Source organism: Lynx canadensis, chromosome A2, assembly GCF_007474595.2.
Source record: "Lynx canadensis isolate LIC74 chromosome A2, mLynCan4.pri.v2, whole genome shotgun sequence".
In the NCBI taxonomy this organism is placed as follows: Eukaryota; Metazoa; Chordata; class Mammalia; order Carnivora; family Felidae; genus Lynx; species Lynx canadensis.
In genome coordinates, this window is record NC_044304.2 from 3589904 (window position 1) to 3616826 (window position 26923).

Sequence of the window (26923 nt, forward strand, 5' to 3'; positions counted from 1 at the left end):
GAGCTGGCCCGGCCCCTCTGGTTCTGGGTTCTCAGATCCCAGTACGGCCCTTTAGACACCGTGTGACCTTGGACGAGCAACATGACCTCTCTGGGCCACATTCTTTAGCAGGCTGTTTACGCGATGGAAGGAGTACAGACCAGCTCTCCGGGCACCCGCCTGCCCCAGGGACGGGACGGGACGGGATGGGCGGGGTTAGGACAAAGACTCCACCACCGGCCGGGGTCAGACGATCTTCCTTTAATACAAAGTCGATATATCTACATACGCAGAGGTGGGAAAACCACCCAGCTGCTTCCGTTTGAATAAACAGTGTTGAAAGCGACGGCAGACCCACTCTTATACAAAGAGAAAAACTCACTTTCTCGGGGGTGGGGGGGGAATCCCAGTCTTCTACCCCGTAGTCCCAGAGGGAAAGGGTCCCTGATCCGCGCAGAACATGGTCTCTCTCTCTCCCGGAAGAAGTGGGACCCCCCCCCCCCCGTTTTGTCCAGTCCCCCCTCCACAAGGGCAGGAGACAGCTGGGGCTCAGGCGGCGGGGTGGGGGGGGTCGCTGCCCTCTCCTCGGAGGCAGCACCCACCCCGGTGGGTTTGAACCTGACGCTGGTGGGCCGGAGTCCCCCCCGCTGCCCCACCCTCAGAACGGTCCTTGATATGTTTCAGAATTAAAAGAAGACAGAAAAGAACAAAAAAGAAAAATGCAAAAAAAGGGAAGAAACCAGGAGCAAAAGGGCCTTCTGTTCTTAAGTGGGGCCCACCTTCCGACGGCAGGAGAAGGAAGCCAGGCGGCCCTGGGGCTGGCTGACCGACCCCGCACGCGCAGGCCTGGGAACACAGCCGTCGCTCGAGAACGTTCTCGACGGTGAAAAAATAGACTGTCTGTGAACGGAACAGGAATACGCAAAGTTCTTCTTTTTAAATTTGTTGACTGGTAAGTCTTTTTTTTTTTTTTTCTGTTTGTTTCTTCTTTAAAAAAAAAAATGAAAAAAAAATACACTATTTAAAAAAAGAAATGTCACTGGATACAGTTACACTGAGTTGGAAAGGAAAGCTGAATCCTGCACCCCTTGCCCAGTGGGACCCCCCCACCCCCCACACCTGGCTGCAGGGCAGGAGGGCTCTCCGGGGGTGGGGGGGGGGGCGGGGTAGGACCAGGGCTCGAGCTCGCCGCCCTGCCCGCCTCCGGTTCCGGGGAGAACCCCTGTTTGCTCACCGCCCCCCCCCACCCCCCCCCACCCCGGAATCTCTCGGTTCAGAATCGGAAGGAAATGAGGAATGTGGCAGTAGCCGGAGGCGGTGGCCGGGCCGGCGAGGCTGCGGGGGGCCGCATCGTTCCTGGAGGCCGAGCGGAAACGTGGCTGCTGCCCGCTCCTGCCCTGGCGGCCGGGGGTCCAGGTCTCCGGGGGCCCACCCGGCAGGGGCAGAGGCATCCAGGCCGGTGGCACGGGGCCAGCGGCGACCATGGCGTTAGGTTGCATAGTGGTCAAAGCTTCCGAGGTACTCCAGCGCGGCCTGGTAACAGAACTGATACTCGTCCTGCGGGAGGGAGGGAACCGCGGCTCAGGTTGGCGCCTCTGCACCTCCTTAGCCTGCCAGGGCTCCCCGCTGCCCTCGGGAGCAAGGCGGGCGCCCGGCTCCTGCAGCAGGGGCAAGTCGCACCTCTGCACGGTGGCAGAGGCTGGGCGCTGTCCCCGCACGCCCTCCCCCCCTGCAACAGTGCCCTCGGGGCTGGGAGTCCCGCTGCAGCCCTGTCTCCGGAGCGACGGGACGGTCCTGAGGGACGCGGTCGCAGGGAAGTCCCTTCTAGCTCTGGGCCTCGCTTTCCCCATCTGGGGAGCAGGGGGACTTCGGGCTCCGTGGCCTGTGTCGGGGCCTGGCTGAGCCACGAACGTGCTGTGACTTTGGGAGCTGCCCCACGCCCTGGGCCGCTCCCTGGCTCTGGACTTCGGTCTACTCTCGTGTCAAAAGGTCCGACTAATCCCCTTCCGGCCCCAAACAGGTGCCGAGGACCTTCCCAGACGACCCAGGATGGAAGGTGACTGCCCCCATCTCCCAGCACAGGAACCTGAGGCCCGCCCGTCGCCTCGCCCGCCGCCCTCACCTCCGTCTGCACCATGGCTGGCCTCTGGGTTCGCAGCATCTTCACCGTCTGGAAAATGTCCACCACGCCCTCGTACCGCATGCGCTCTAGCACGATGCTGAGCGTGATGAACACACCCGTCCTGCCCACGCCGGCGCTGTTGGGGGGGGGGGGGGCCGGGCACAGCCGGTCAGGGTCTGTTCGCAAGCGAACCCCGTGTGACCGCCCGATGCCTCAGGGACGCAAACAGCCCCAACGGGAGCGCCCGGGTGGGGCTCGAGGCTGCGCTCGCTAGGCCTCAGTTTCCCCAGCCGGGCAACGGGCGCGCTGGGGCCTGAGGGACCGCGGCTCACCTGCAGTGGACAGAGATGGGGCCGTCCTGGCCGAACTGTTCCTTGGTCTTGTGCACTTGGCCGATGAAGTCGATGAAGCCCTCCCCCGACTTCGGGACGCCCTGTTCCGGCCAGTCCGTGAACTGGAACTGCCGCACGGTCCGGGACTGGCCGTCCTGCAACGGAGGGGGTCCGGCCGCGCCGCTCAGGTCGGCAGCGGTCACGGCTGGCTTCCCGCCCGCGCCGGCCTCCGGCCCCGCCTTCCGTCACCGGCCAACGCCACCCTCCAGCAGCCCCCTCGTCCGGTGCTGCCCTCTCACGAGCCCCCACCCAGAGCTCCTCTGTCCCCCTCCCGTCCAGCGGGAGCCCCACGCCACGCCGTCGCCTTTCGCTTTCATCCTTCACCACCCACGGCTGCCACCCTCGCCGCATCCAGCAATACCATCCACTGACTCTCCAGTCCCGCGTCCCGCCAATCCCGTGGGCCCGCCCCGCCCCGAGCGCCGTGACCAACTGCGCTGTTCGTTCCTCAGGCTTCGCCACCGGCTGGCAACGTCTCGACTGACCCGCCCCTTCGTCCCAGCCAATCCCCGCCCCCTCCCACCCCTACCTGCGTGACGCTCCGTCGCCCCTCCCCACTGCGGTGGGACCACCCCGTCCCCGCACCCTCTGTCACGTCCCCCCGACCCTGCTTTCAGCGCTGCGACACAGAGCTCCACAGACTTGCTGCTTCCAGGGGACACCCCGCTCGCTCCCTCTCGCACGGCCCCTTGGGCCTTGTTCCCTAGGCAGCAGCGCGGCACACGCTCCACTGTGGGACCCGCACGGGACACGGCCCTCTCTTCCCCCTTGTGGTGGTAGCAGTGATCGTTCAGCTCGACGACCCGCTCTTCCTCCTCCCAACCCCCAATGCTTACTCCTACCCCCGGGCCTTTGCTTCTACCCCCAACTAGGGAAGCCTTCTCCGCCTCACGAGGTGGCGCTGAGCAGAGTCCGGCCCGGGGTTCCAGGCCCTCCCAGCCACCCCTCCCCATACTCACCCGGGCGTCTGTGACCTTGAACTCCCGCAGGATATACTGAGGCATGTTGTATTCCGCCATCGGATCCACTACAAAGTACTGGTAGCGGGCGGAGCGCTCGGCAGGCCAGTACTGGTGACATTTTTCCTGTTGACAAGGCGGCGGTGGTCAGCTCGGGCCCCACCCTCGCCTCTGCTCCCTGGCCCCACCCTCGCCCCGCCCCCGGCCCCGCCCCCGCCGCGCCCTGGCTCCCGTGGCCCCGCCCCGCCAGCGGCCCCGCCCCACCACGTGGCCCCGCCCCGCCCCCCGGCTCACCCTGCCCATCTCCCGCAGCTTGGTCAGCATCACCACGATGGTGGAGTTGTTCTCCCACAGCGCACGCCAGAAATCCTCCGTGGTCTCCGCCAGCGGCCCCTGCGTCGCGATGTAGGCCTTCTGCTGCCTGCGGTGTGGGGGTGGGGGGCACGTGAGATGCAGTGCCCGCCCCTGCCACGCCCCTGCGACTCAGGACCCACCGGTCACTGGGCCGTCTCCCCGTCTGTCTTGTTGTTCGGTCCCCTCCATGAGCCCGTTGTGCACCCGGGGAAACCGTCAGCCTCGGAAGTTGCATCACCTCCCAGAGGCTGCCGGGCCTCCCCCGACCTCCCCCACCTCCTCAGGTGCCCGTAAACTCCTTCCGGGTGTCTGCACAGGTTGTTTCCTGTCACCCTCCAGCCTCTGAACAGGCGGGGACTTCTGCTGCCACACCCCACCCCTGTTGCCAGGGTGTCCCAACCTCAGCACTGACATTTGGGGCTGGGTCGCTCCCCGGGCTGGGCAGTGCGAGGCGTCCAGCAGCATCCCTGGCCTCCACCCACTCCCATTAGGACCAGCACGTCCCCAGGCGCTGCTCGGTTTTCCCTGCCCAGGTTGAAAACCAGCGACGGAAGAGGACAGAGGGAGAAGAACCCTGTTACAGACAGCAGCCATCAGTTAAATACCCAGCTAAAGAGCCCCTCCCCCTCGGCTGCGCCTGCCTGTGTCCAGCTCCGTTTCCCCTGGGAGGCTGGAGGCCCCTTGGGGGCGGGGCGAAGGCGAGGTACCTGTAGCCGTCGATGAAGCTGGCGTTGATGTAGTCGGAGCCCTCCACACCACGGATAGGCTGCAGGCAGACCCGCGTGCTCTCATAGGGCATGATGTTCACCAGGCGGTTCTTGAACTTGTTACAAGGCAGATTGGCACTGATGAAGCGGGACGTGTGGGCTTTGGAGTTGGCCAGCCGCTGCGGAGACCGGGAGGCCCGGGGTCACCGGCGGGGCGGCCTCCGGCCCCCGGGGCCGGGCAGGGCCGTGTGTTTGCCCAGCCGGAGCGCGAACGGCAGCCCCGATCCCGATCTTGGCGCCCCCGCCGGGGACGCCTCCCAACCTTGAACTCGAGCTCCATGCCGGTGACGTGCTCGCCGGGCTCCACCTGCGCCAGCTTCTGGATGTAGGCGTAGAGGCTGCGGGCGGGCACCTCCGTGTTGCCGCAGCCCACAGCCTCCAGCAGGGCCTCGTGGATGAAGCTGTACTGGTCCTCGGTCTGCACCATATAGTTGCGCTGGGACCGCATGAGGGTCACGTGGCCGTACACGTCCACCGTCTTCTCCGGCTTGATCCGCTCCAGCATGGCGTCGATGACGATGAAACAGCCCGTGCGACCCACGCCGGCGCTGCGGGGACACGCGTCGCAGTCAGGGGCCCCCCGAGGGAGGGCCGGGGGCGGGGGCGGGGGCGGGGGGCGGGCAGGGGTACCTGCAGTGCACGACCACGGGGCCCGCGTCTGGCGGGTTGCAGGCCTTCACCCTCCGCAGGAAAGCCAGGAATGGCGTCGGGTACTCGGGCACCCCGTGGTCCGGCCACGCCGTGAACTGGAACTGCCGCACCTCGCGCTTCTCGCTGGAGCCGTTCTGGGGGCCACGGGGACACTGCCTGTCACCGCGGCCCACGAGGCACGTGCAGAGGCGGCCAGCTTCGCGCCCCGCCTCTCTCCCCAAACCACCCCTGGATCTCGGCCGGGGGCAGCTCCCTCCTCCCAGGTGTTCTGGCCAGAACTCAGAGGAGGAGTGGCCCTTGACCCAGCGGCCCAGCCCCCCCCCCCCCCCCCCCCGCCCCGGATCCAACACATGAGCCCAGACTGGTGCCTCTGCCTCCGTCTATACTCCCTGGTCCAGCCGCTCCAATCCTCACCGCCCTAGTCTGTCCTCCCCGTAATAGCCCCCAGAGAGCACTTGTGAGCACCTGAATCAGGTTGGCCCTCCTCTGCCCACCACCCTCCAGGGCTCCCACCCACCTTGGGGTAAGAGACCAAGTCCTCCCCAAGGCTCTGTATTCTCTGCCGGGTCCCCTCCCGGCCCTCCCCTCCTCGGTCACTCTGCCACAGCCATGATATAAGGCCTTCTCACTGGTGGTTCATCATGCCAGGCATGATCCTGCCCCAGGACCTTTGCACAGGCTGAGCCTCTGCCAGGAATGCGGTTTTCCCAGATCTCATGGCTCCCTTCCTCACCATCTCCAGGTCTCCCGACAGATACTTTATTTTTCTCCTTCTACGTGTTAAGATTTCTTACTTGACATATTTATTGTCGGTGCCTTGTCAACTAGACTTAAGCTCTGAAAGAGCAAGAGAGTTGGTCTGTCTTGGTCCTTGCAGTGTCTCAGCACCCAAATCAAGCCCTGACATACCACGTGTGCTTAGGTTTGACAGAAGACCTGGCTGGAGTCTGGGGAGCGTTGGGGTACCAGTAGCGCCTCCGCTCCCCATAATAACAATTAAAAAATGCCCTCCAGATGGCAAACTGTCCCAATTGAGAACAAATGATATAGAGAGACACACGGAACCGTGTAACTGACAGCAGCCATCAGTTAAATACATGTCTAAACATTCCCTCTGTCCCAGTCCTGACTACCCCGGCTGGCAGGGACTTTCTAGCTTTGTTTTCCACCCATCACAGGCCTAGACTGCGCGAGGCCAGAGGGCAAGGGGGGAGGGAAGGCCTGGGACGTAAATGACGGCAAGGAGACAACAGGTTCATTGCTAAGTTGGGTTCTGCTGGTTTTGTCCTTCTGGTGTGGCTGGAGATGAGAGGTGCCCTCCTCTGAGCCACAGTTTCCCCATGTACAAAGCAGGCTACAAGACCACGTGGTCAGCCTGGGCCGACATGCCTGGTTTTCTGTGTCTCTCGGGGAGCTCCCAGGGCAGAAGCTGGGGCCTCCAGTCTTCCTCTTCCGCCCCGATCACCCCCTCCCACAGCCCCAGCCCCAGCCCGGGTCCTACCTTGTGCAAAGAGAAGGTCCGAACACAGAACGTGGCCAGCTCGATGGTGTCGAGCAGCGTGACCTGGATGAAGCCATATGTCTCCGTGCCCCGGTTGGGCCAGTACTGATCACACTTGATCTGTGGAAGGCAAGAGAACGGAGGTGAGCACGGGCGGGGGTTGGCCGGGGGCTCGGGGGCCGCAGGGTCCAGCCTCACCCGTGATTTCTCCTCTAGCCGCGTCATCATGACGATGGTGGCTGAGCGCTGTTCCCACACCATGCGCCAGAAGTCGCCGAAGGTCTCGGGCAGCGGCCCCTGTGTGGCAATGTACGCGTTCTGCCTCCGGTAGCCGTCCACATAGTTGGCATTGATGTAATCGCTACCCACAATGCCTACAGCCCGGGGAGAAGCCAGAGATCAACAGGGGTGCTGTCGTCTCCTACGCTGGTTCTCTCTGGCCTACCGCTTCCTGGAAGTCCTCCTAGACTGCCCCAAGCTCTCCCCAAAGAAACCACGGAGCATGAATTTTGTGGTTTCTCCACCTGAGCACTACAACCTCTGGGGGCCAGCTTTCTCTGTGGCGGGGCTGTTCCGTGCATCGCAGGGTCTGAGCGGCGTCTCTGGTCCACCCTCGAAACGCTCCTAGCTCCCTCTCCCCCAGCACGTGAATGCTTCCTGGGCATTGAGAACAACTGACACAGAGGGACGCGTGGAAACAGATTACGGACAGCAGCCATCAGTTAAGTACGTATCTAAGATACCCCAGTGGCTTCTGGCTGGAGCCATGACCAGAATCAGGCTTCAGTTTCCCCCTCCGTGTCCTGGCTCGTCCACACTTCAGAACGGGCAAGGGCGGGACGGGGCCCAGGCCGCTACCTTCGATGGGCTGGAGGATGACGCGGGAGTGGTCGTATGCGATGACGTTGGCGTAGCGGTTCTTGGGCTTGTTCACCTCCAGGTTGGAATGTTCCCATGTGAACTGCTGGCCTGGATCAATGGACTGCAGGGGAAGGGGAGGTGGGGGGCGTCAGGATGGGCGCTGGGGGGGGTGGGGGGGGCGGGGGGGGGTGGGGGGCGGGGGGGGAAGGAGGCGGGGGTAGCTCCCCTCATACTCCTGGGAGAGCTTGAGGCTGTCGTTGGCCTTGAGGCGGTCCGTGTGCTCCGCCATGTCTGCGATGGGGATCGGGGGGTGGCTAAGCATGCCTGGGGGGAGAGCAGACCCCGTGGTGCGGGCCGGTCACTTGGGAGCCAGCCTGGGGGACGGGGGGCGGGGGGCTCTACAGTGTGAGTCTGCGACGGACGAGCCGCGGTTAGAGGGAGTGGCGGGGGAGGGGAGGGGAGGGGAGGGGAGGGCTCAGGTCGGCCCGCGCTGGGGCCAGGACCCCCGGCCCGTGGGTCCGTCTGCAGGTGGAGTGTTCGAGGAGCAGCTCCAGCCGAGTCTGACGACCCCGGCTGACGACGTCCACCCATCTCAGTGCTCCCAACCCAGCTGGGGACGCAGGGGCTGGGGAAGGGTCGCCCTGGAGGACCTCAAGCTCCCGGAGCCTCACGGCAAGAAACGGGCAAGTGACACAGAAATGGAAGAAACAGACGGGGCTGGCCAGGCCTTTGGAGACACTGTTCCCCAGGGCAGGGGCCGGAGACGCCACCCCTTTCTGGGCTACAACGTCTTCTGCCGGGCAGAGCTGGGGAACTGGGGAGCAGGGGGCAGTGTGTGTGTGTGTGTGTGTGTGTGCGCTCGGGGGTCCCCGTCTGTCTGCGCAGCTGCTTGGAGCAGGTGCGGTGAGCCCCTGACCTCCGGGGGCTCGTTTCCTCATCTGGCACACGGAATGGTGACCCTTCGGCGGGAGGGGTTGCTGGAGGGAACGGGGCGGGGGCCTGGCTCTTTCTCCCCAGTGTCTGCGTCTGCACGACCCCTCTCCCCGCCTGGGGCCCGGCAGGCCGAGCTACGGGCCGGGACAGACGTAAAAGACTGCCAGGCGGGCTTACGTACAGCTGCTGCCCTGGGCGCTCCCCAAGAGCCCTTATCTAAGGAGCGAGGGCCGTTTGCCCAGTGGGTCCCCCTGCCTGTCACGCCGGAGGACCCCCACCCCCCCACCCCCACAGACACACAGTCACAACCAGCAACCTACGGGCCCAACGGACCAGACCCCCGACTCCCTTGAGAAGCCAGCACAGGACAGGTGGACAGAGATGAAAACAAACGGGGGTGTGGGGGTGCGCGAAAGGAAGCTGAGAACAGAGAGACACAGGAACTAACTTTCAAAGTGAAACCCCGGCTCCCTGAGGGGGCTGCTGAGGCCTGAATCTGCAGAAACAGCAAACAATAAATAAATGAAAACACGCAGGGGCCCCGCCTCCCCCCATCCCCCGCTGGACGCACGCACAATGGCCAGCCAACAGACGCAGAGGGCAGAGCAAACTGAAACGACGAGGGACGCACGCTGCCCGGGCCCCGACCCGAGAACCTGCAGCAGCTGCCGTGTACCCCCTCTGACTGGACTTCAGCCGGTCCTGGCTCTTAGCCGTGACCTCGGGAAGATTCTGAGGCCCTAGGCTCTTTTAACGCATCCCCCCAGACCAACCTGGCCTTGGCGCCCGTTAGGGTCAGCAGAGACTTTAGATGAGTGGCAGGATGGTGAGGGAGGAGCTTGGGGGCAGGGGAAGGACATATGGGCCCATGCCGTGAGCTTTAAGAACAGCAACCGTCAGTTAAATTATGTGTGTTAAAAATTAACATCTGGAGGGAAACGGGAAAACCGATGTAACCCAGTCCAGACACAGAAGAAAAGTGGTACGTGAGAGGTGCCGCAGGAGACCCTTCACGATCCCTTATGGAGGACTGCAGCCATCAGTTACGCTTTGTCTTAGCCAAAAGGCTGAGCAGTGACTGCAGCCATCAGTTAAATACAGATGTTTAAAATCTCCTTTTGGTCGGGCACAGTTAATACGAGACGGGAGGCCGACAGGAAGCAGAGACCGGGTGCGCGTAGATGGTGGATGTAATCGTGCCGTGAGCCCAGAAGGAGAACAGCGGCCATCGGTTAAATTAAAAACCCCTTATGTGGTGACAAGCAGCCGGCATGAGCCCAGTAAGAGGGAAAAGATGAGAAAGTATGTGGGTCACTGCACGTAAAGACGATCGAGGACAAGACCCTGGTTCGTTCAGTCTCCCCGAGGCACGGCAGGCGACTTTAGCTCGCTCCCGTGGCTCTACAGGGAACCGGCAGGAGGCGGGGCCGCACACAGGAGCCAGGCAGGGCAGGGGGGAGGGGGGGGAGGCACCATCGCTGTATCTCGCCACGGGGACATCCCACGGGAGGATGGGAAAAGGCCACGGAAAAACCCGAACACCCACCACCGAGGGGCCCGGAGACCGGAAGTGGGGACGGAAGCATGGCCCTTTCTGCGAGAAGAAACGAGGGGGTTTTGGTCGGTTTGAGTTTTAGGTGTCCTTTCTGCTCCCGGGGACGACCCCGACCACCAACTGAAGGCAGCGTTTTGTTTTGAAAAGCCTCACTCGGCTGTGACGGGAACCGGTGTGTGGAATCTCCAAGCTGAGGTCCACGCGGGAAGGTGGGCGGCGGGCGCTTAACTGCGCCGGAGGGCGCAGCAGGGGCAGAGGAGGGGCCGCCGAGCGCCAAGGCGGCTGCTTCCTCCTCTGCTCGGCTACGGCCCCCGGCGGTGAGGACCCTGGCGCCTGCGGGAGGCACGTACCTGGGGTCTGGAAGTTAATGCGTCTCATTTCCACGGGGTCCTTGGGGTGGTGGGGGGCGAGGTCAGCGTTGTTCAGTAGGCATTTGGTGCGGGGCTCTGAGTCCTTGCGTTTACTTCGAGGGGGCAAGCAGAGGAGCCCGTGAGCGTGCCAGCGTGTGCCCAGCGTGCCCAGAGACGCACACGTACGCGTGTGAGCACAGGCGCCGCAAACGAGCGACGCAGCCGGGAGGAAAGGGACGGTGCACACGTGGGACTGGGGTTCCCGGGACCGCGCGCAGCCTGCCGGCACAGCCGAGGGTCCCCTCGCCCCGCGGGCACGGTGCCACCCCGTTCCTCCTCCTCAGCTCTTGCCCTACGTCTCCTAAGGATGGGGCCAACCCTTACCTGTCAGGTTTGCTGCTCCCAAAAGCACACGCGGGTGAGGAGGAGGGAAAAGAAGACAGGTGAGGCCATGCTGGCCAAAAAGGGCTGGTTCGGGGACACTGGGTGGCTGGCTTAACCCCTCAGAGCCTTGGTCTCCTCTGGAAAACGGGGCTAATGCTTCCTGCTCGGGTCCCCGCCACAAAAAGGAACGTCCCAGCCTTCCCTTCCCAAGCTGAGACGTGTCCTGTGCGGCCACCGCGCTCACTGTCCTTGTGAGACTAGGCAGAGGCGGCCTCCACCCCAAATCGTCCCGCTGAGCGGAGCGTGGACCTTAAGGGGAACCGAATCACGAGCCCGCTGTGAAACCCGGCCCTTCCCCAGCCTGTGTGACTTTGACCAGGTGGCTTAACCTCTCTGGGCCGGAGTTTTCTCGTTTCTGTTTCTCCTACGAGAGAACCCTTCCCTGGACCTTCCGGATCCTCCTTCCTCTTCCAGGAAGCCCTCCCTCCTATCAAGCGGGGAGTGCGAGGGGCTCACTTCTTGTAGAGCAAGATGGCGATAACAATGCAGATGATGAAGACCACAGCCAACACGGGCCCGATCACCCAGATGAGGCCCTCCTCGCCGTCCACGATGGGCTGGGGGTCCGGGTTGTCCAGCTGGAAGGGATCTGAGAAGGGGCTGGCCGCAAATGTCTGCAGGAACAGGGTGCGAGGGGCCTCCGTCAGTGCCCGTCCCGCGCCTCGTGGCCAGGTGGGTCGTCCTCAAACACAAACCTGTCTCCCTCCCCTACTCTAAAGCCTCTGATGGCTCCCGGGGACCCCCCCCGCCCCCCGCCACGGCCTGGCCCTTGCCAATCTTTGCTCTCTCCCCTTCCCCCCTGCCCTGCTTCAGCCCGGATCGCAGAAGGCCGGGAGGATGGGGGTCCGGCTCGGAGGCCAGCGCCCTGGGGGCTGAGGTCACTTCGGGGCCTGCCCGCTCAGAGGGCGAGGCTGGACGCAGGCAGGCGCCACTCGGGACTCACCGGCTCGCTCTTCTGTAGCACCGCAAGCACGAAGAGGACGTATCGGTGACCGGGCTCCAGGCCCCTGTTGTCAAAGCCGCCGTACTGCTTCTGGTCGCCCGGGTGGAAGGTGGGTGGCAGCACCGAGAAGCGGGCCGCGATGTAGGGGCGGGGCGCCTCCAGCTGGCGTGAGTGCCGCAGGCTGCGCCTCTGCAGCCGTGAGATGTCCTGGATGAGCTGCGGGAACAGAGGTGCGGGTGGCTCAGAGCCCGGGTGGCTCAGAGCCCGGCCGGCAGCGCCTGGGCACACAAGAGGCAGGACGGGCCTGGGCCCCGGGCCCTCACCTCCTCCAGGTCCATGTCTTCCGGGCTACCCAGAGGGGCCAGGAACTGGCCACCGCGAGACTTACGCAACGGCACCATCACAATGAAGTAATTCCTGTCGGGAGAAGGAGGATCGGGGGTGCGTCCAAGGGATGCCTTGGTTGGAGGCAGATGGGGGGGCCCCTGCTCCCTGCGTCTTCCCTCCTGCTACTCCCCTGTAGCCCCAGCCATACAGGACTAGGTCCTGACTCAAGCCTCCAGGCTTTAGAAGGGGTGGTTCCTTCTGCCTCGAAAGCCTACTCCGGTCCTATTTCTCGAACTCCTACACATCCTTCAAAGCCCCAGCTTCCACGCCCACAACGTCCCCGTAGTCCTTAATTCTCCTCTGCTTCCCAAGCAGAGCCCTCCTCTCCCCGTTGGGAACCCTCAACCCTGGTTGGATCTCATTCCTGGTATCCGGAACGGCAGAGGAGAAAACACAAGGCCGCCTTTAGCGACGGTGCCCGTGAGAGGTACCAGGGCAACCAGGCGAGATGGGGGCTGCTGCGACTCGCGTTTTATAGACACGCGAGGAAACCAAAGCACAGAGAGGCCGAGCGCCTGGCCCCGGTCACAAAGCTGGCTAATGGGGGTGGGAGGAATCTTTCAGGCCACTGGGGTGGTTTGGATCATACTGGACAGGCACGGGGCTCTGGCCGTCGGGCAGATACACCATGATGAAGCCGTCAGAGTCGGGCTTGGGGGCCACGCTGGGCTTGGCACTGAGCAGGTTGAAGGCGGTCCAGGCAGTGACTGTCTGCTGAAGGCCACCCAGGCTGCTGCCTCGGTTGGTCAACACAAAGTTGTAGAAGGTGTTGGGCTTGAGGTGCGTGATGAGCTTTTTGGTGGTACGGCCATCCACGTCCAGTGTGAGCCCGTTGTATTGGATCTGTGGGCCAAGGCTAGCTCAGCGGGGGCCTGGGGTGAGCCCCTGACCCTGGCTGAGCCTTGATCCCAGACTGAGCCATAATCCCAGCTGAACCCCAACTCTGAGCACCGATCCCAGAAGAAGCCTCAACCCCGGACCGAACCCTGACCCTAGACAGACCCTCAATCCCAACGGAGTCCCAGCCCTGACCGAGCCCTGATCCCAATCCTGACCGAACCCCGACCCCAGGCTAAAACTCAATGCTAGACAGATCGTCAATCCCAGCTGAGCCCTGACCCCAGACTGAGCCTCGATCCTAGCAGAGTCCCAACCCTCGTTAACCCCTAACCTCAGACTGAGCCTAATCGCAGACTGAGCCTCAATCCCTCAATGCCAGCTGAGCCCTGATCCCAAGACGAGCCCAGCTCCTGAGCCCCAATCCTCGCGCTCGCCTGATCTCACTACTCAGCCCCGAGTCCAGCTGAAACCCCAGCCTGGTCCAAGCCGCGACTCAAGACCGACGGCCAACCCTGGCCAAGCCCCAGCCCCTAGCCTGGGCCGCCTGTTGCCGGTGGGGGCTGGGGGGGGGGGGCGGCGGTGAGCACCTTGTAAGGTGTGGGTGAGTTATAGTTGTCAGGAAACTCCCAGCTGAGCAGGACCGACGTCTTCATGATCATCTTCACCTTGAAGTTCTTGGGCGAGACTGTGCGGGGCAGCAGCCAAGTGGGAGAGAGCAGAGGAGAGGCCCCGTGAGTGCGGGGGTGGGGTGGGGCGGGGCGGTGGGGCGGGGCGGGGTGGGGCGGCCCAGGCGCTCCCTGCCATCCGCTGTGCCTGTGCCCGTGGCCTTCCTGCCTGGCCCTGCCTGGCCCTGTCCCAAGTCCCTGCCGGGGAAGACGGCGCGGCTGCAGAGAGAAGGAGGGGCGGAGGGGGGAGGGGAGGGGGGGAGCGGGGGGGGGGGGGGGGGGGGGGGGCGCTGGTCCCACCTTTGCCAACGCCGGAGCCTCGGGGTCCGGACTCGCCTTGAGCGTCCACGAGGAAGCAGAAAAGTGACCACTTACCTGGGCGGGGGGAGAGGGAGGGGGGCTGGGGGGGTCGGGGCACGAGGCCGTGTCCGGCTCTGTGCGGGGATCGCCGCGCGCCTACCTGGTCACGCAAGGAACGTCCGGTACGGACGGGGGGCTGTAGGGGCCGGGGCCCCTGGCGCGTGTGGCCCGAACTTGGAGGTCATAAGCCGTTGTCGGGCTTGAGGCCCTGCCAGCGTGAGCAAGTTCTCGGCGCCCGGCTCGGCCACTGCCGGCAGCTCGGTCTCTAGGCGTGGGCCCAAGGCCCCGGCTCTCCGCACGGCCACGTGTACTTTGACGATGGCCCCGTTGCGCTCGGCGGGCACGGGCGGCAGCCATCGGAGCAGACGGTGCCGGCCGAGGCGTTGCCGGCCGCACGAGGAATCTGCGGCGTGGCCGCGGGGCGCGTCCTCGGGGATGCTCAGGGCCTCGGCCGCCTCCTCGCCCAGGCCTCCTCGGCTGCGGGCCGCCAGCCGGAACACGTACGGTGGCCCCCTTATGCACACCCGGCGCCGTGTAGTGGTCCTCAGTGGGTGGGAACTCCAGCGTGGCCAGGGGGGCGTCCTCTCGGCCGAATTGCAGGCGGTAGCCCAGCACCTGGTCCTCAGCGGTGCCGGCCGGGGGCTCCCAGTGTGCCAGCAGGCTGCCCTCGGGGGTCTGCTGCACCGACAGGGTGGGGCGGCCCAGCACTGCGGGGAGACAGGGCGAGCGTCAGGGCCACAGGGCCATCCCGGCCTGGGAGCAAGGGCAGAGGGCCGCCGGCTTTTGAAGAGGGTCTCGGGAGGGCCTCGCTCGGGAGCCAAGACGTGAGGGAGCCGAGGGTGGCGGCGGAAACGGTGTTCCGGGCAAGGGAAGCAGCCTGTGCAAAGGCCCTGCGGCGGCACTGTGCCGGGCGAGTGGGAGGGCGGGCGAGGAGGCAGGGCACTCGGGGGACCTGATGCGGGAAAACATCTACAGGTGTCAGAAGAGGCCCTCGGACGCTTATCTTTTCGTTAGGAAGTCAGTCATCTTGTGCCTCACTGACCTGCCCCTTGCCTCTAGCTGACACAGGATTAACACCCATGGGACAAAGCAACGTCCACGACCCTGCCCTTGCCCCATGGTTCTCGCAAGCAACGTGCCAAGGTCCTGCTGAACCCTGCAGTAGAGATGCTCTACAAAGATAAGCAACCCTGAGGTGCCTGGCTGGCTCAGGAGGTTAAGCATCTGACTCTTGCTTTCAGCTCAGGTCATGATCTCACGGTTTGTGGGTCGGAGCCCCGCGTCGGGCTCCCGCAGCTGGCAGCGGGGACCCCGCTTGGGATTCTCTCTCTCCCCCTCCCTCTGTCCCTCTCCCGCTTGCGCTGTCTCTGTCTCTCTCCAAATAAACAAATAAACTTTAAAAATCTTCAATAAAACCAGGCTTCTTCCCTGCAGGACTTATCAGGACCTTTTGGGAACTGTGCTCTGAGCAGCCACAGCATGTGTAGTGGGTTCTGTGATGCAACGTCCCTGAGAGAAGAGGAAACGATCAGGGGAGGCTGCTTGGAAAGGGTAACGAGGGTGCTGGACACAGAAGGATACGGAGACTAGGCAGACGGAGGGAACCGCATGGGCAAGGATTGGCAGGAGCGTGGGGAGGGGTTGTGTCCCGCGGGCCTGGAACATCAGGCTATGTGGGCAGAGGGAGGGTCGCTGGGGAAGGGGTGGGTGCGGGACGCGTGGGGGAGGCCTCAGGACCCGTCACTCCCGAGACACAAGCAACTTGTTCTCCACCCCACACCTTTGCCCAGGCTGTGCCATCCGCCCAGAACCCTCTCCCCTTACACGGCTGCCTCTCCCTCCTCAGCTTTGGCTGGGGTAAAAACAGTCCCTCGGGGACAGGTGGTAGGGGCCTGGAGGGGCCGGAGGGGGAAACTGAGGCAGGGCTGCACGGAGAAGAGGCGTCGCGGGCAGCGGGGACGATGGGCACGGTAACTTTCAACCACAACCCACTCGGGGCCATCACCGCTGTGACGGGGGCAGCACGGGGGTGCTGGGGGTGCCCGGAGGGAACCCTGGACCGAGGCTGTGGCACGGGGGGCGGGGTGGGGAAGGCTTCCCGAGGAGGGGCGGGCGAATCAAAGACCTAAGGACGGGGAGCAAGCAGCTGGCCCGGAGAAGGGTATCCAGGCAGAAGGAACAGCCCCGGAGAAGCCCGGACGGGACAGAGGCCTGGTAACGGCTCCCACCTTTCCGGAGCTAAGCGGGCAGGGAAGCCAGGGATGAGGACGTGGCAGGGCCGGACGCCCTCCCGAGGAGCCCCCGCACCTTGGCTCTCTGTCCCCGCTGCCCAGCGCACGAGCTCAAGGACTCCGCGGCACGGTCTGGGGGCGGGGGGCCCGTGCAGGGGTCTCGTACCTGCTCCCTTGGTCACCACCACCTTGGGTTTGCTGCGAGCACCGTCGCCTTTCATGGTGTAGGCGGCTACCGTGATGGAGTAGGCGGTCTCGGGCTGCAGGTTTGTGATGACCATCTCCTGCGGGCAGGGACGGGGAGGGGTCAGCGACACAGTCGGGGCGGAGAGCAGCCCTGCCCACCCCCCCCCCCCCCAGGCCGGGGTCAAGCAAGGCAGGCGGGGGGCCCGGTCCACGGGCAGAGGCGTGCATCCGAGCGCATGCACACCCCCCAACACGTCACACGTCCGTGCTCAAACGGGCACACGCAGCCTGACACCCCGTCGTCTTCCACCTGGACGGCGCGGTCACCCGGGGCTCCCACCCTTGCCGCCCCCACGTCCCGGCCCCCCGGCCCCGCAGCGGCCACCAGAGGGCGCCTGCGAGCACCCACCCTCCTCCCACCTCCCTGGGGCAGAGGGGCTACAGGTTGATGAGGCACCCGCGTCTCATAGGGAGCCTGAAAGTGACACGGTGGGGCCGTATTTACGTCACAGAAGTGGGGACAAGCTACAAATCAGGCCTGCCCCCCCCCCCACCCCGCCCCCGAGAGCTGATGAGTAAACCTCTGTATCACCGCCAATACCCCGCCCCAGCCAGACTTGTAACTAGACGCATACCGTTGACCCTTGGACAACATGGGGGGAGGGGCGCTCACCAGCCCCCCCCCCCCCGCCCCATACAGCCAAAAATCTGCACACAACTCCTGACTCCCCCAAAACTTGACTACGATTAGCCCCCTGTTGACTAGTAGAAGGCTTACAGGTAACATACTCGATTTCACGCGTCTTGTTATGTTTTTTTCTTTTAAAGTTTATCTATTTTGAGCGAGAGCGAGTGTGTACAAGCGGGGGAGGGCCAGGGAGAGAGGGGGAGAGAGAGAGAGAGAGAGAGAGAGAGAGAGAGAATCCCAAGCAGGCTCTGCACTGAGAGCACAGAGCCCGACGCGGGGCTCGAACCCACAAACTGTGAGATCGTGACCTGAGCTGAAGTCGGATGCTTAACCGACTGAGCCACTCAGGTGCCCCGTTCTACACTGTATTCTTAGAGTAAAGCAGTCAAAGAAGAGACAGGAGATCTGAGGGAAAGAAAATACATTTATGGTGCTGCAGTGTGTTCATAAAGAAAAAAAAGTAACCCAAAAACAAAACAAAAAACCCAAATTCTGCATAAAAGTGAGCCTCCACAGTCCAAACCCGCGTTGTTCAAGGGTCAAGTGTATTCACGGCCCTCTCCTGCACTGGACTGTGACCCCCAGGGGGGCGGGCTCAGGTCGGTCTCGGTCACCTCCACACCTGCAGCAGCTCCTAGCTACACAGGACCTACATACAGTAGGTGCTCGGTAAATGCTTCTCTGGCAAACGTCGGAGCCCTCCGACCCGCACACGTATCTGCGTCCACCCTCAGGCAGCTGCACGCGTGCCCACGTCCCCACGCATGCACACCCACAGACACGGTCCGGCATGCCAGGGAGCTGTGGGGTGGCCCCGGGTCAGAGGCACGAGGAGGGGGACAGGGATGCACAGAGAGAGGGTCTCCTGCCCCTGGGCCGCACGTTCAGCCCCTCCCGGGGTCTTGGTGCGTGGGAGGGGGTGGGCCAAAACCCTGGTGGGAACTCCCCGCCCCTCCCTTCCCTAGGGGGTGGGACGGGTATCAATTGAACATCAGGCTCGGGGCTCTCCTGAGAGCCCGCGCCTCTGTGTCAGGGCTTCTAGAAAGACAGACGGAGGAGAGGAGGCATAGCAATGCCAACCGGCCCAGGGCCTCCTGAGAAAGCCCGGAGGGGTGGAAAGGGTACTGCAGGCCTCCTTTCCTGCCCTGGGCCCACTGCCCCTCTGGCCACTCAAGGGCCCCGATCAAGTGTGGACACTTTGGCCACAGAGAGAAACTTCGAGGTCAGAGAAGGCCGGGAAGGGTGATAAAAGGGTCAGGCTGGGTTGGAGAGAGGCCCAGTCCGGAACTGCCAGGCCTGGGTCCAACCGGGGAGGCTGTGGGGTGCAGGGGTGGGTCGGGGCTGCAGGAACAGCTCGAGCCACGGGGAGCAGCGCTGCGGGCTGGACGGGCAGGGGAAGGAACAGTGTGAGCCCGGTCCTAGGGGCCCTCCAGGTAAGAGGGCTGACATATATAACCTGTGGGTCACGTCCTGTGCCCTGCGTCCGGGACCCCTGCGGGGTTCCTGTGCCCATTTGCCTGACTTCAAAACCGAGGCTGCCAGCTCCAAGACGTAACCAGTAGGCATCTGGGGCCCAGGGGGAGGAAGACCCTCTTACCAGGGAAGTGCAGGGGAGGGGAGGTGGGGACGGGGTCACGTCACTGCACGGCCCGCGGGAGAACACTGCAATGGCCGAGCAGGGGTGCTACTTACATATTCGGCTGTGTCATCTGTCTCCCACTGAGCGTGGGAGGCGGCGGCAGGGGAGAGAGGAGTAGGTGAGCAGGTGGCCAGAGACAGAGAGAGAAGCAGCAGCGAGAAGGCAGGAACGCAGGGTCTGGGGGCCGCCCCGCCCACCCGGCGCCCCGCCCGCCCCGGCCCCGCCCCGGCGCCCCGCCCACCTGGGCATCGGCCAGCATGACGTCCTTGATGCGCGGCGGCCCGCGGGCCTCGGCGCCCTCCATGCGAACGTAGTGGACCTGGTAGCCGCGGATCTGGCCGTGCTGCCGGCCGGGCGCGGGCGAGCGCCACAGCACGCGGATGGCCGTGGCGTTGAGCGCCTCCGCCTCCACCTTCCGCGGCGGCGCGCTGGGCACTGGCGGGGGCAGGGGAGGGGCGGGCAGGGCCGTTACTGGGGCGCCCGGCCCTGCCCCGGGCAGCACCGCTGCCCCGTGCCAGGGAGCCAAGTGGCTGCCGGTTAGCTGGGATGGTCTGAGCGCTCACCACCAACGGGGGAGGGCGAGTGCCCCACTTACAGGTGGGCAGCCGAGGGCCCCCCCCAGAGCCTAAGCCCCCTGCCCAGGGCCACACGACTCGAGCGCGCCCCGCACGCTCCGTTCCCCGGGCTTTACCCACACTGCCTCGTCCATCCTAACAGCACCCTTCGAGGCAGGGGCTCTTACTCCCATTTTACAGATGGGAACTGGGGCCTCGATCGCAGGGTGAGGAAGAGGCCAAGCCGGGGCCCGAACCCAGGCAGTCCGGCTGCCCGTTCCCGTGCGAACCAGTATGCGGCTAGCCCCACACGAGAGCCCTCCCCACCTGATGGGGGGGGTGGGTGGGCGGGCTGCGGGCCCCACCTTTCAGGCAGGCCAGGGCCGGGAAGGCAAGCCGCACTCCCGACGCCCAGGAGCTGCCGTCTTTCTGGACTGGCTGTTTGCTTCAGGTCTCCCCGCGCCCCGGCTTCTACCGGCGGACCCCAGCCCGGAGCCTCACCCCAGCCCGCAGCTCCGAACTTTCTAGCTAGAGGTCGGCCACGGCAGGAACGTTTGTTTGCACCACGGGGGTCGGCCGTGGCTACAGATCGGTGGCCGTGCCCCAGGAGCCGGCCGCATCACCGGCACGCCACAGCCGACCCACTTGCCCGCGGGGCCGGCTCAGCCCGAGGGAGGGAACTGCCGATCTTATCGGCTCATCCCCGGAGCCTAAAAGCTAGGTTTCCGGGGCCAGGGGGCATCATGAGCTTGCCGTGAGCAAGCACCGCTTCCAGGCTTTTCCAGCACCGGACCAAAACGCAGGGCTGCCACACTCCACTTCCCAGGCACGGGGCTCGGGGAGAAAACACTGCCCGGAAGGGCCTGGGACGGACGCGCCCAGGAGCAAGGAGCCCGGCATTCCTTGGGACGGCTCCCGCTCTCCCGTCTCCCCCTCAACACTGTGGCTTCTACCTTCCGACCGCCAGCCAGCCCCGGTTCTGCAGAGGCGGAAGGCGCCGAGGCGGAGGGGGGTGGGCCGGGGTGGGTGCTCACCGTCCTCGTCGGTGCGGATGACCACGGGCGAGCTCTCGGGCCCTGGTCCCACCTCTGTGTGAGCGACCGTCGTGATGCGATACTCCGTCCACTTGTCCAGCGCCTCCAGCAGGATCTGAGTGGCGGTCGGGGGAATGCCGTTCACCTCCTTGGGTTGCGGATCCTCTGAGCCCAGCGGTCGGTAGCGGACGCTATAGCTCACCAGGGCCCCGTTGTGCGTTTCCGGCGGCGGTGGGCGCCAACTTACCAAAATGGCCGTGGAGCGCGTGCTGACGCATTTAACGTCTTGAGGGGGGGCTGACGGTTCTATTGGAGGGGGGAGAACGTGGGGGCGGGGAGGGGAGGCGGGATGGGCGGGGGGAGGGGGGCGGGGAAACAAAAGATGGGAAAGAGAAAATAAAACAGAAGATGATAACAAACAAAACAGAACTAAACCAAAGAGAAGTCGAACCCAAAAGAAGCGGGTGTCAACCAAAGGTGAGATGGACGGGTGGGGGGAGGGGGGGGGCCGGGAGGGCTGGCCAAGAACGCTGCGCTCAGCACTGCACCCGCCCGGCACGCAGGCGGCCCTGGGGAGGGGGCGGCCACAGTCCCCGGGGGACGCGTGTGTGGCTAGGTGTGCGCAGACCCGCAAGAAAAGCCCCGGTCGCGAAGCACCCGTCACACACGGGGCAGGTGCCAGGGCGGCACGGGATGGCGGTAGAAGCACCTATTTATTGGGCACCTGCTCTGCGCCAAGCACCGGGCCAAGGGCGTCACAGGATAACGGTAGATGTACTTAGCGAACACCTACTGCGTGCCAGGGGAATAGCACTGTCAGTGTAAAAGCAGGACGAGTCCCCTCTGTTGGGCACCTACTGTGTGCTAGGCAGTGTGAAGGGCTTCATAGGTTTGGGGCACCTGGGTAGCTCAGTCGCTTAAGCATCCGATTCTCGACTTGGGCTCAGGTCACAGTCTCACAGTTCGTGGGTCTGAGCCTCGCGGCAGGCTCTGCGCTGACCGTGCGGAGGCCGCTTGGGATTCTCTGTGTCTCTCTGCCCCCTGCTTCTAGCTCTCAAAATAAGTAAACTTTTAAAAAAAAGCTGGTTTTGTTTTTTTTTTAAAGAGCGTCGTAGGTTAACGGCAAAAACACCTACGTGGTGGACACCGGTCTGAGTCGGGGGCTCCGGAGGCCACCCAAGGGCTGGCTTCCACTAGGACCGCCCTCTCGGCCTCACTGCAGACAAAACAGCGCCCACGTCTCGAGCACCTACTGTGTGCCAGTGAGCATGCCGAGGGCTCTCGAGAGTAATAGCACGAGTGCCTGCTAACTGGACACCTCTCGTGCTGCCACCAGGCTCAGGGCCTCACAGGGAGCACAGCCCAAATTAGGCAACTACTGCATGCCAAGGTCGTGACGGAGGACAACTCTTCTGCGTGGAGCCCCTACTGTGTACCTGGCACCACACGAAGTCCTTCACAGATCAACGGCAGATCTTATTTACTCGACACCTACTATGGGCTGGGGATCCTAACCACCCTCTAAACATAAAAACAGACCATTATGTGGCACCTACTACGTGCCAGGCACCGGGCTGGGGCTTCATCAGATAACAGTACTAGTCCCCACATACCGAGTACCTACTACGTGCCAGGCACTGGGCTGGGGACTTTATCAGAAAACAGTACTAGTCCCCACATACTGAGCACCTACTACGTGCCAGGCACCGGGCTGGGGCTTCATCAGATAACAGTACTAGTCCCCACATAATGAGCACCTACTACGTGCCAGGCACCGGGCTGGGGGAGTCATCAGATAACAGTACTAGTCCCCACATAATAAGCACCTACTACGTGCCAGGCACCGGGCTGGGGACTTTATAACAGTACTACTGCCCACAAAATGAGTACCTACTATGCGCCAGGCACCGGGCTGGGGACTTTATCAGATAACAGTGCTAGTCCCCACATACTGAGCACCTACTACGTGCCAGGCACTGGGCTGGGGACTTTATCAGAAAACAGTCCTAGTCCCCACGTAATAAGCACCTACTACGTGCCAGGCACCGGGCTGGGGGCTTCATCGGATAACAGTCCTAGTCCCCACGTAATGAGCACCTACTACGTGCCAGGCACCGGGCTGGGGGCTTCATCGGATAACAGTACTAGCCCCCACACAATGAGCACCTACTACGTGCCAGGCACCGGGCTGGGGGCTTCATCGGATAACAGTACTAGTCCCCACATACTGAGCACCTACTACGTGCCAGGCACTGGGCTCAGGGCTCCATCAGATAACAGTACTAGTCCCCACATAATGAGTACCTACTACATGCCAGGCACTGGGCTGGGGACTTTATCAGAAAACAGTACTAGTCCCCACATACTGAGTACCTACTACGTGCCAGGCACCGGGCTGGGGGCTTCATCAGATAACAGTCCTAGTCCCCACGTAATGAGCACCTACTACGTGCCAGGCACCGGGCTGGGGGCTTCATCGGATAACAGTACTAGCCCCCACACAATGAGCACCTACTACGTGCCAGGCACCAGGCTGGGGGAGTCATCAGATAACAGTACTAGTCCCCACATAATAAGCACCTACTACGTGCCAGGCACCAGGCTCAGGGCTCCATCAGATAACAGTACTAGTCCCCACATAATGAGTACCTACTACATGCCAGGCACTGGGTTGGGGACTTTATCAGGTAACAGTTCTAGTCCCCACATACTGGGCACCTACTATGTGCCAGGCACCGGGCTGGGGACTTCATCAGATAATAGTACTAGTCCCCACATAATGAGCACCTACTACGTGCCAGGCACCGGACTGGGGCTTCATCAGATAACAGTACTAGTTCCCCATACTAAGCACCTACTACGTGCCAGGCACCGGGCTGGGGGCTTCATCGGGTAACAGTACTAGTCCCCACATACTGAGCACCTACTACGTGCCAGGCACCGGGCTGGGGGCTACATCGGATAACAGTACTAGTCCCCACATAATGAGTACCTACTACGTGCCAGGCACCGGGCTGGGGACTTTATCAGAAAACAGTACTAGTCCCCACATAACGAGCACCTACTACATGCCAGGCACCGGGCTGGGGGCTTCATCAGGTAACAGTTCTAGTCCCCACATACTGAGCACCTACTACGTGCCAGGCATCGGGCTGGGGGCTTCATCAGATAATAGTACTAGTCCCCACATAATGAGCACCTACTACGTGCCAGGCACTGGGCTGGGGACTTTATCAGAAACAGTACTAGTCCCCACATAACGAGCACCTACTACGTGCCAGGCACCGGGCTGGGGCTTCATCAGATAACAGTACTAGTCCCCCATACTAAGCACCTACTACGTGCCAGGCACCGGGCTGGGGGCTTCATCAGGTAACAGTTCTAGTTCCCACATAATGAACACCTACTACGTGCCAGGCACTGGGCTGGGAACTTTATCAGAAAACAGTACTAGTCCCCACATACTGAGCACCTACTACGTGCCAGGCACCAGGCTGGGGGCTTCACCAGGTAACAGTACTAGTCCCCACATAACAAGTACCTACTATGTGCCAGGCACCGGGCTAGGGGCTTCATCGGGTAACAGTACTAGTCCCCACATAATAAGTACCTACTACATGCCAGGCACCGGGCTGGGGACTTTATCAGAAAAACAGTAGTAGTCCCCACATAATGAGCACCTACTACGTGCTAGGCACCGGGCTGGGGGCTTCATCAAGATAACAGTACTAGTCCCCACATACTGAGTACCTATTACATGCCAGGCACCGGGCTGGGGGCTTCATTGGATAATAGTATTAGTCCCCACATAATGAGCACCTACTACGTGCCAGGCACCAGGCTGGGAGCTTCATCGGATAACAGTACTAGTCCCCACATAATAAGCACCTACTACGTGCCAGGCACCAGGCTCAGGGCTCCATCAGATAACAGTACTAGTCCCCACATAATGAGTACCTACTACATGCCAGGCACTGGGTTGGGGACTTTATCAGGTAACAGTTCTAGTCCCCACATACTGAGCACCTACTACGTGCCAGGCACCGGGCTGGGGACTTCATCAGATAATAGTACTAGTCCCCACATAATGAGCACCTACTATGTGCCAGGCACCGGGCTGGGGACTTTATCAGATAACAGTATTAGTCCCCACATAATGAGCACCTACTACGTGCCAGGCACCGGGCTGGGGGCTTTATCAGATAACAGTATTAGTCCCCACATAATGAGCACCTACTACGTGCCAGGCACCGGGCTGGGGACTTTATCAGAAAACAGTACTAGTCCCCACATAATGAGCACCTACTATGTGCCAGGCACTGGGCTGGGGACTTTATCAGATAACAGTATTAGTCCCCACATAATGAGCACCTACTACGTGCCAGGCACCGGGCTGGGAGCTTCATCAGATAACAGTACTAGTCCCCACGTAATGAGTACCTACTATGCGCCAGGCACCAGGCTCAGGGCTCCATCAGATAACAGTACTAGTCCCCACATAATGAGCACCTACTACGTGCCAGGCACCGGGCTGGGGGCTTCATCGGATAACAGTACTAGTCCCCACATAATGAGCACCTACTACATGCCAGGCACTGGGTTGGGAGCTTCATCGGATAACAGTACTAGTCCCCACGTAATGAGCACCTACTACGTGCCAAGCACTGGGCTGGAGGCTTCACTGAAAAGCACAGCAAGAGTTCCTAGCTACTAAACACCTACGATGTATAAGGCACTGTATTCCGGGCCTTGTAGAACATGAATAGTTCTCACTTCTTAAGCACCTACTGTGTGCCAAGTGCTGTGCTAAGGGCCTTATACATAAATCGGAGCAGTTTTTCCTTCTGGAGCACCTCCTGTGTGCACACAGTGTCAAAGGTTCTGCAGGTAACGACTTCACGTTTTGAGCAGAACCTGCGGACCCCAAACCCCATGCTAGGTCCTGTCAGACTGACAACGGTTCCTATCTGAGCATATGCGCCCAGAGCAAGGCCAGCCTCTTTGAAGAAAGTGCCACTTATCGAGCACTTACTGTATGCCAGGCATTCTCCAGGGGCTTCACGGAACAACGATCACAGGCCCCGTGTCTGGGGTTCCTACTGTGCAGGGGACACCAGGGTAAGCTTGTTGCAAATGACAAGCAGCTTCCATCTGGTGACTGCCAATTAGGGGCCTCGCGCCACGCCGATCCGTGTTTAGGTTTAAGAGAGCACTTATGAAGCACCTATTGTGTGCCAGGCAGTGTGCTAAGGGCTTTGCTAAGTAACAGTGATAGTTCCCACATATTAAGCACCTACTGTGTGTGTTACAGGCTTTCTGGAATAACACTAAGTCCCCACCTGTGGCGTATCTGCTACGAGACTGGGCTTAAGGCTGTTACTGACGTTAGACCCCACGGTCCTTGCGTCTTCTGGACACCGCACACCCTAAGCCCTTTATGCTCAAAATGTGCCCCCCTGATTAGCCATTCAATTCTCAAGACACTGTAAGTGGCTGGAGCGATCACCCCTCCAGTCTCAGGCCATGCTCCAGGTGGGGAAACGGGTGTCAAAGCCCATCGGCCTGCTTTTCTATAATCACTTTTTTATCTCCTGGCTGCCAGACCCCACCTACCCGGGGTGCCTTTCACAGATCACCTCCCGCTTTACAGATAAGGAAACTGACGCCCCAAACCAGCAGGCTGCCTTCCCAAGGGCATGTGGCGAGAGCCGGTATTTGAACCCGGGCTCGGCTGTTGCCCGGGGGCTGTCTTGACTTGAGGACGGGGATTCGGACCTCAGCCTGTGTCCTTATCCACTCAGGTCAGTTGAGGACGGCTGGAGTCACCCTACCTCAACTGCCCATGACTCCAGAATTCTCCTTGCCTAGAGAGGCCCAGAGAGGTCACTGGCTTTGCTTCACGGCAAGGCATATAGAACCCTACCATCATGGCAACCCTATTTGTTCACTGAGCACGTGTTTACAGGGTACTCGTGACGTGCACACCCTGTGGCGGGGCTACCCAGTGATGAGAGACGTCCTCAAAGACATCAGGCTACGAGACGTCTCAGATGCCACTGCAGTGGCTTACTTCAACTAAAATGACCCTCCGGGCCCACTTAAAGTGAAATACCGGGGTTCCTTCCTCTGATATCAGATACTTGGGGCCCTCTCCCCCATTTCTTGACCAGCCACCCCAACCAAAAGTGCCTGGGGGAATCAGGCAGGAGTGGAAAAACCAACCAAGGGATGTGCCGGAAGGAATGGATTCGCTGAGAAAGGGGGGGAGGAAAAATAAAACCAAAACCATAACAAAATAAGAAACAACGGTGATGGTGATGATGATGAGAAAAACCATAATAAAAGAAAGAAAGACGCCTTCCAGAAAAAACTCCCAGTCTGGTTACCTACCTTCCGCTCTTCAACTGCTAACTTATAAGACTTTCTTACGAGGGAGGGAGTGGCGGAGTGCCGAGCTACAAGGCCAGACCGAGCTCTGGGTGGGTCTCCGGACGCAAGCAGGCCCCCAGTGTGGGCACGCTGTGGTTC

At 62.1% G+C, this 26923-nt stretch overlaps 1 protein-coding gene across 1 annotated transcript in view; it reads right to left on the reverse strand.

The window, feature by feature from the left end:
- Positions 1–220: 220 nt before the first annotated feature.
- Positions 221–26923, reverse strand: part of PTPRS (protein tyrosine phosphatase receptor type S) — a 60969-nt gene continuing 34266 nt past the window's right edge. Inside the window, 30 exon segments of the mRNA XM_032595658.1 lie at positions 221–1536; positions 2102–2237; positions 2434–2588; positions 3453–3578; positions 3747–3873; positions 4514–4692; positions 4836–5121; positions 5204–5358; positions 6726–6845; positions 6924–7099; positions 7584–7707; positions 7813–7910; positions 8968–9015; positions 10425–10537; positions 10809–10820; positions 11325–11482; positions 11812–12027; positions 12135–12228; positions 12788–13041; positions 13626–13723; positions 14164–14192; positions 14194–14267; positions 14270–14430; positions 14433–14472; positions 14474–14566; positions 14568–14770; positions 16461–16578; positions 18861–18887; positions 19049–19242; positions 20396–20701. Of these exon segments, the coding sequence (XP_032451549.1) occupies positions 1468–1536; positions 2102–2237; positions 2434–2588; positions 3453–3578; positions 3747–3873; positions 4514–4692; positions 4836–5121; positions 5204–5358; positions 6726–6845; positions 6924–7099; positions 7584–7707; positions 7813–7910; positions 8968–9015; positions 10425–10537; positions 10809–10820; positions 11325–11482; positions 11812–12027; positions 12135–12228; positions 12788–13041; positions 13626–13723; positions 14164–14192; positions 14194–14267; positions 14270–14430; positions 14433–14472; positions 14474–14566; positions 14568–14770; positions 16461–16578; positions 18861–18887; positions 19049–19242; positions 20396–20701 (3989 nt within the window). The 3' untranslated portion in view covers positions 221–1467.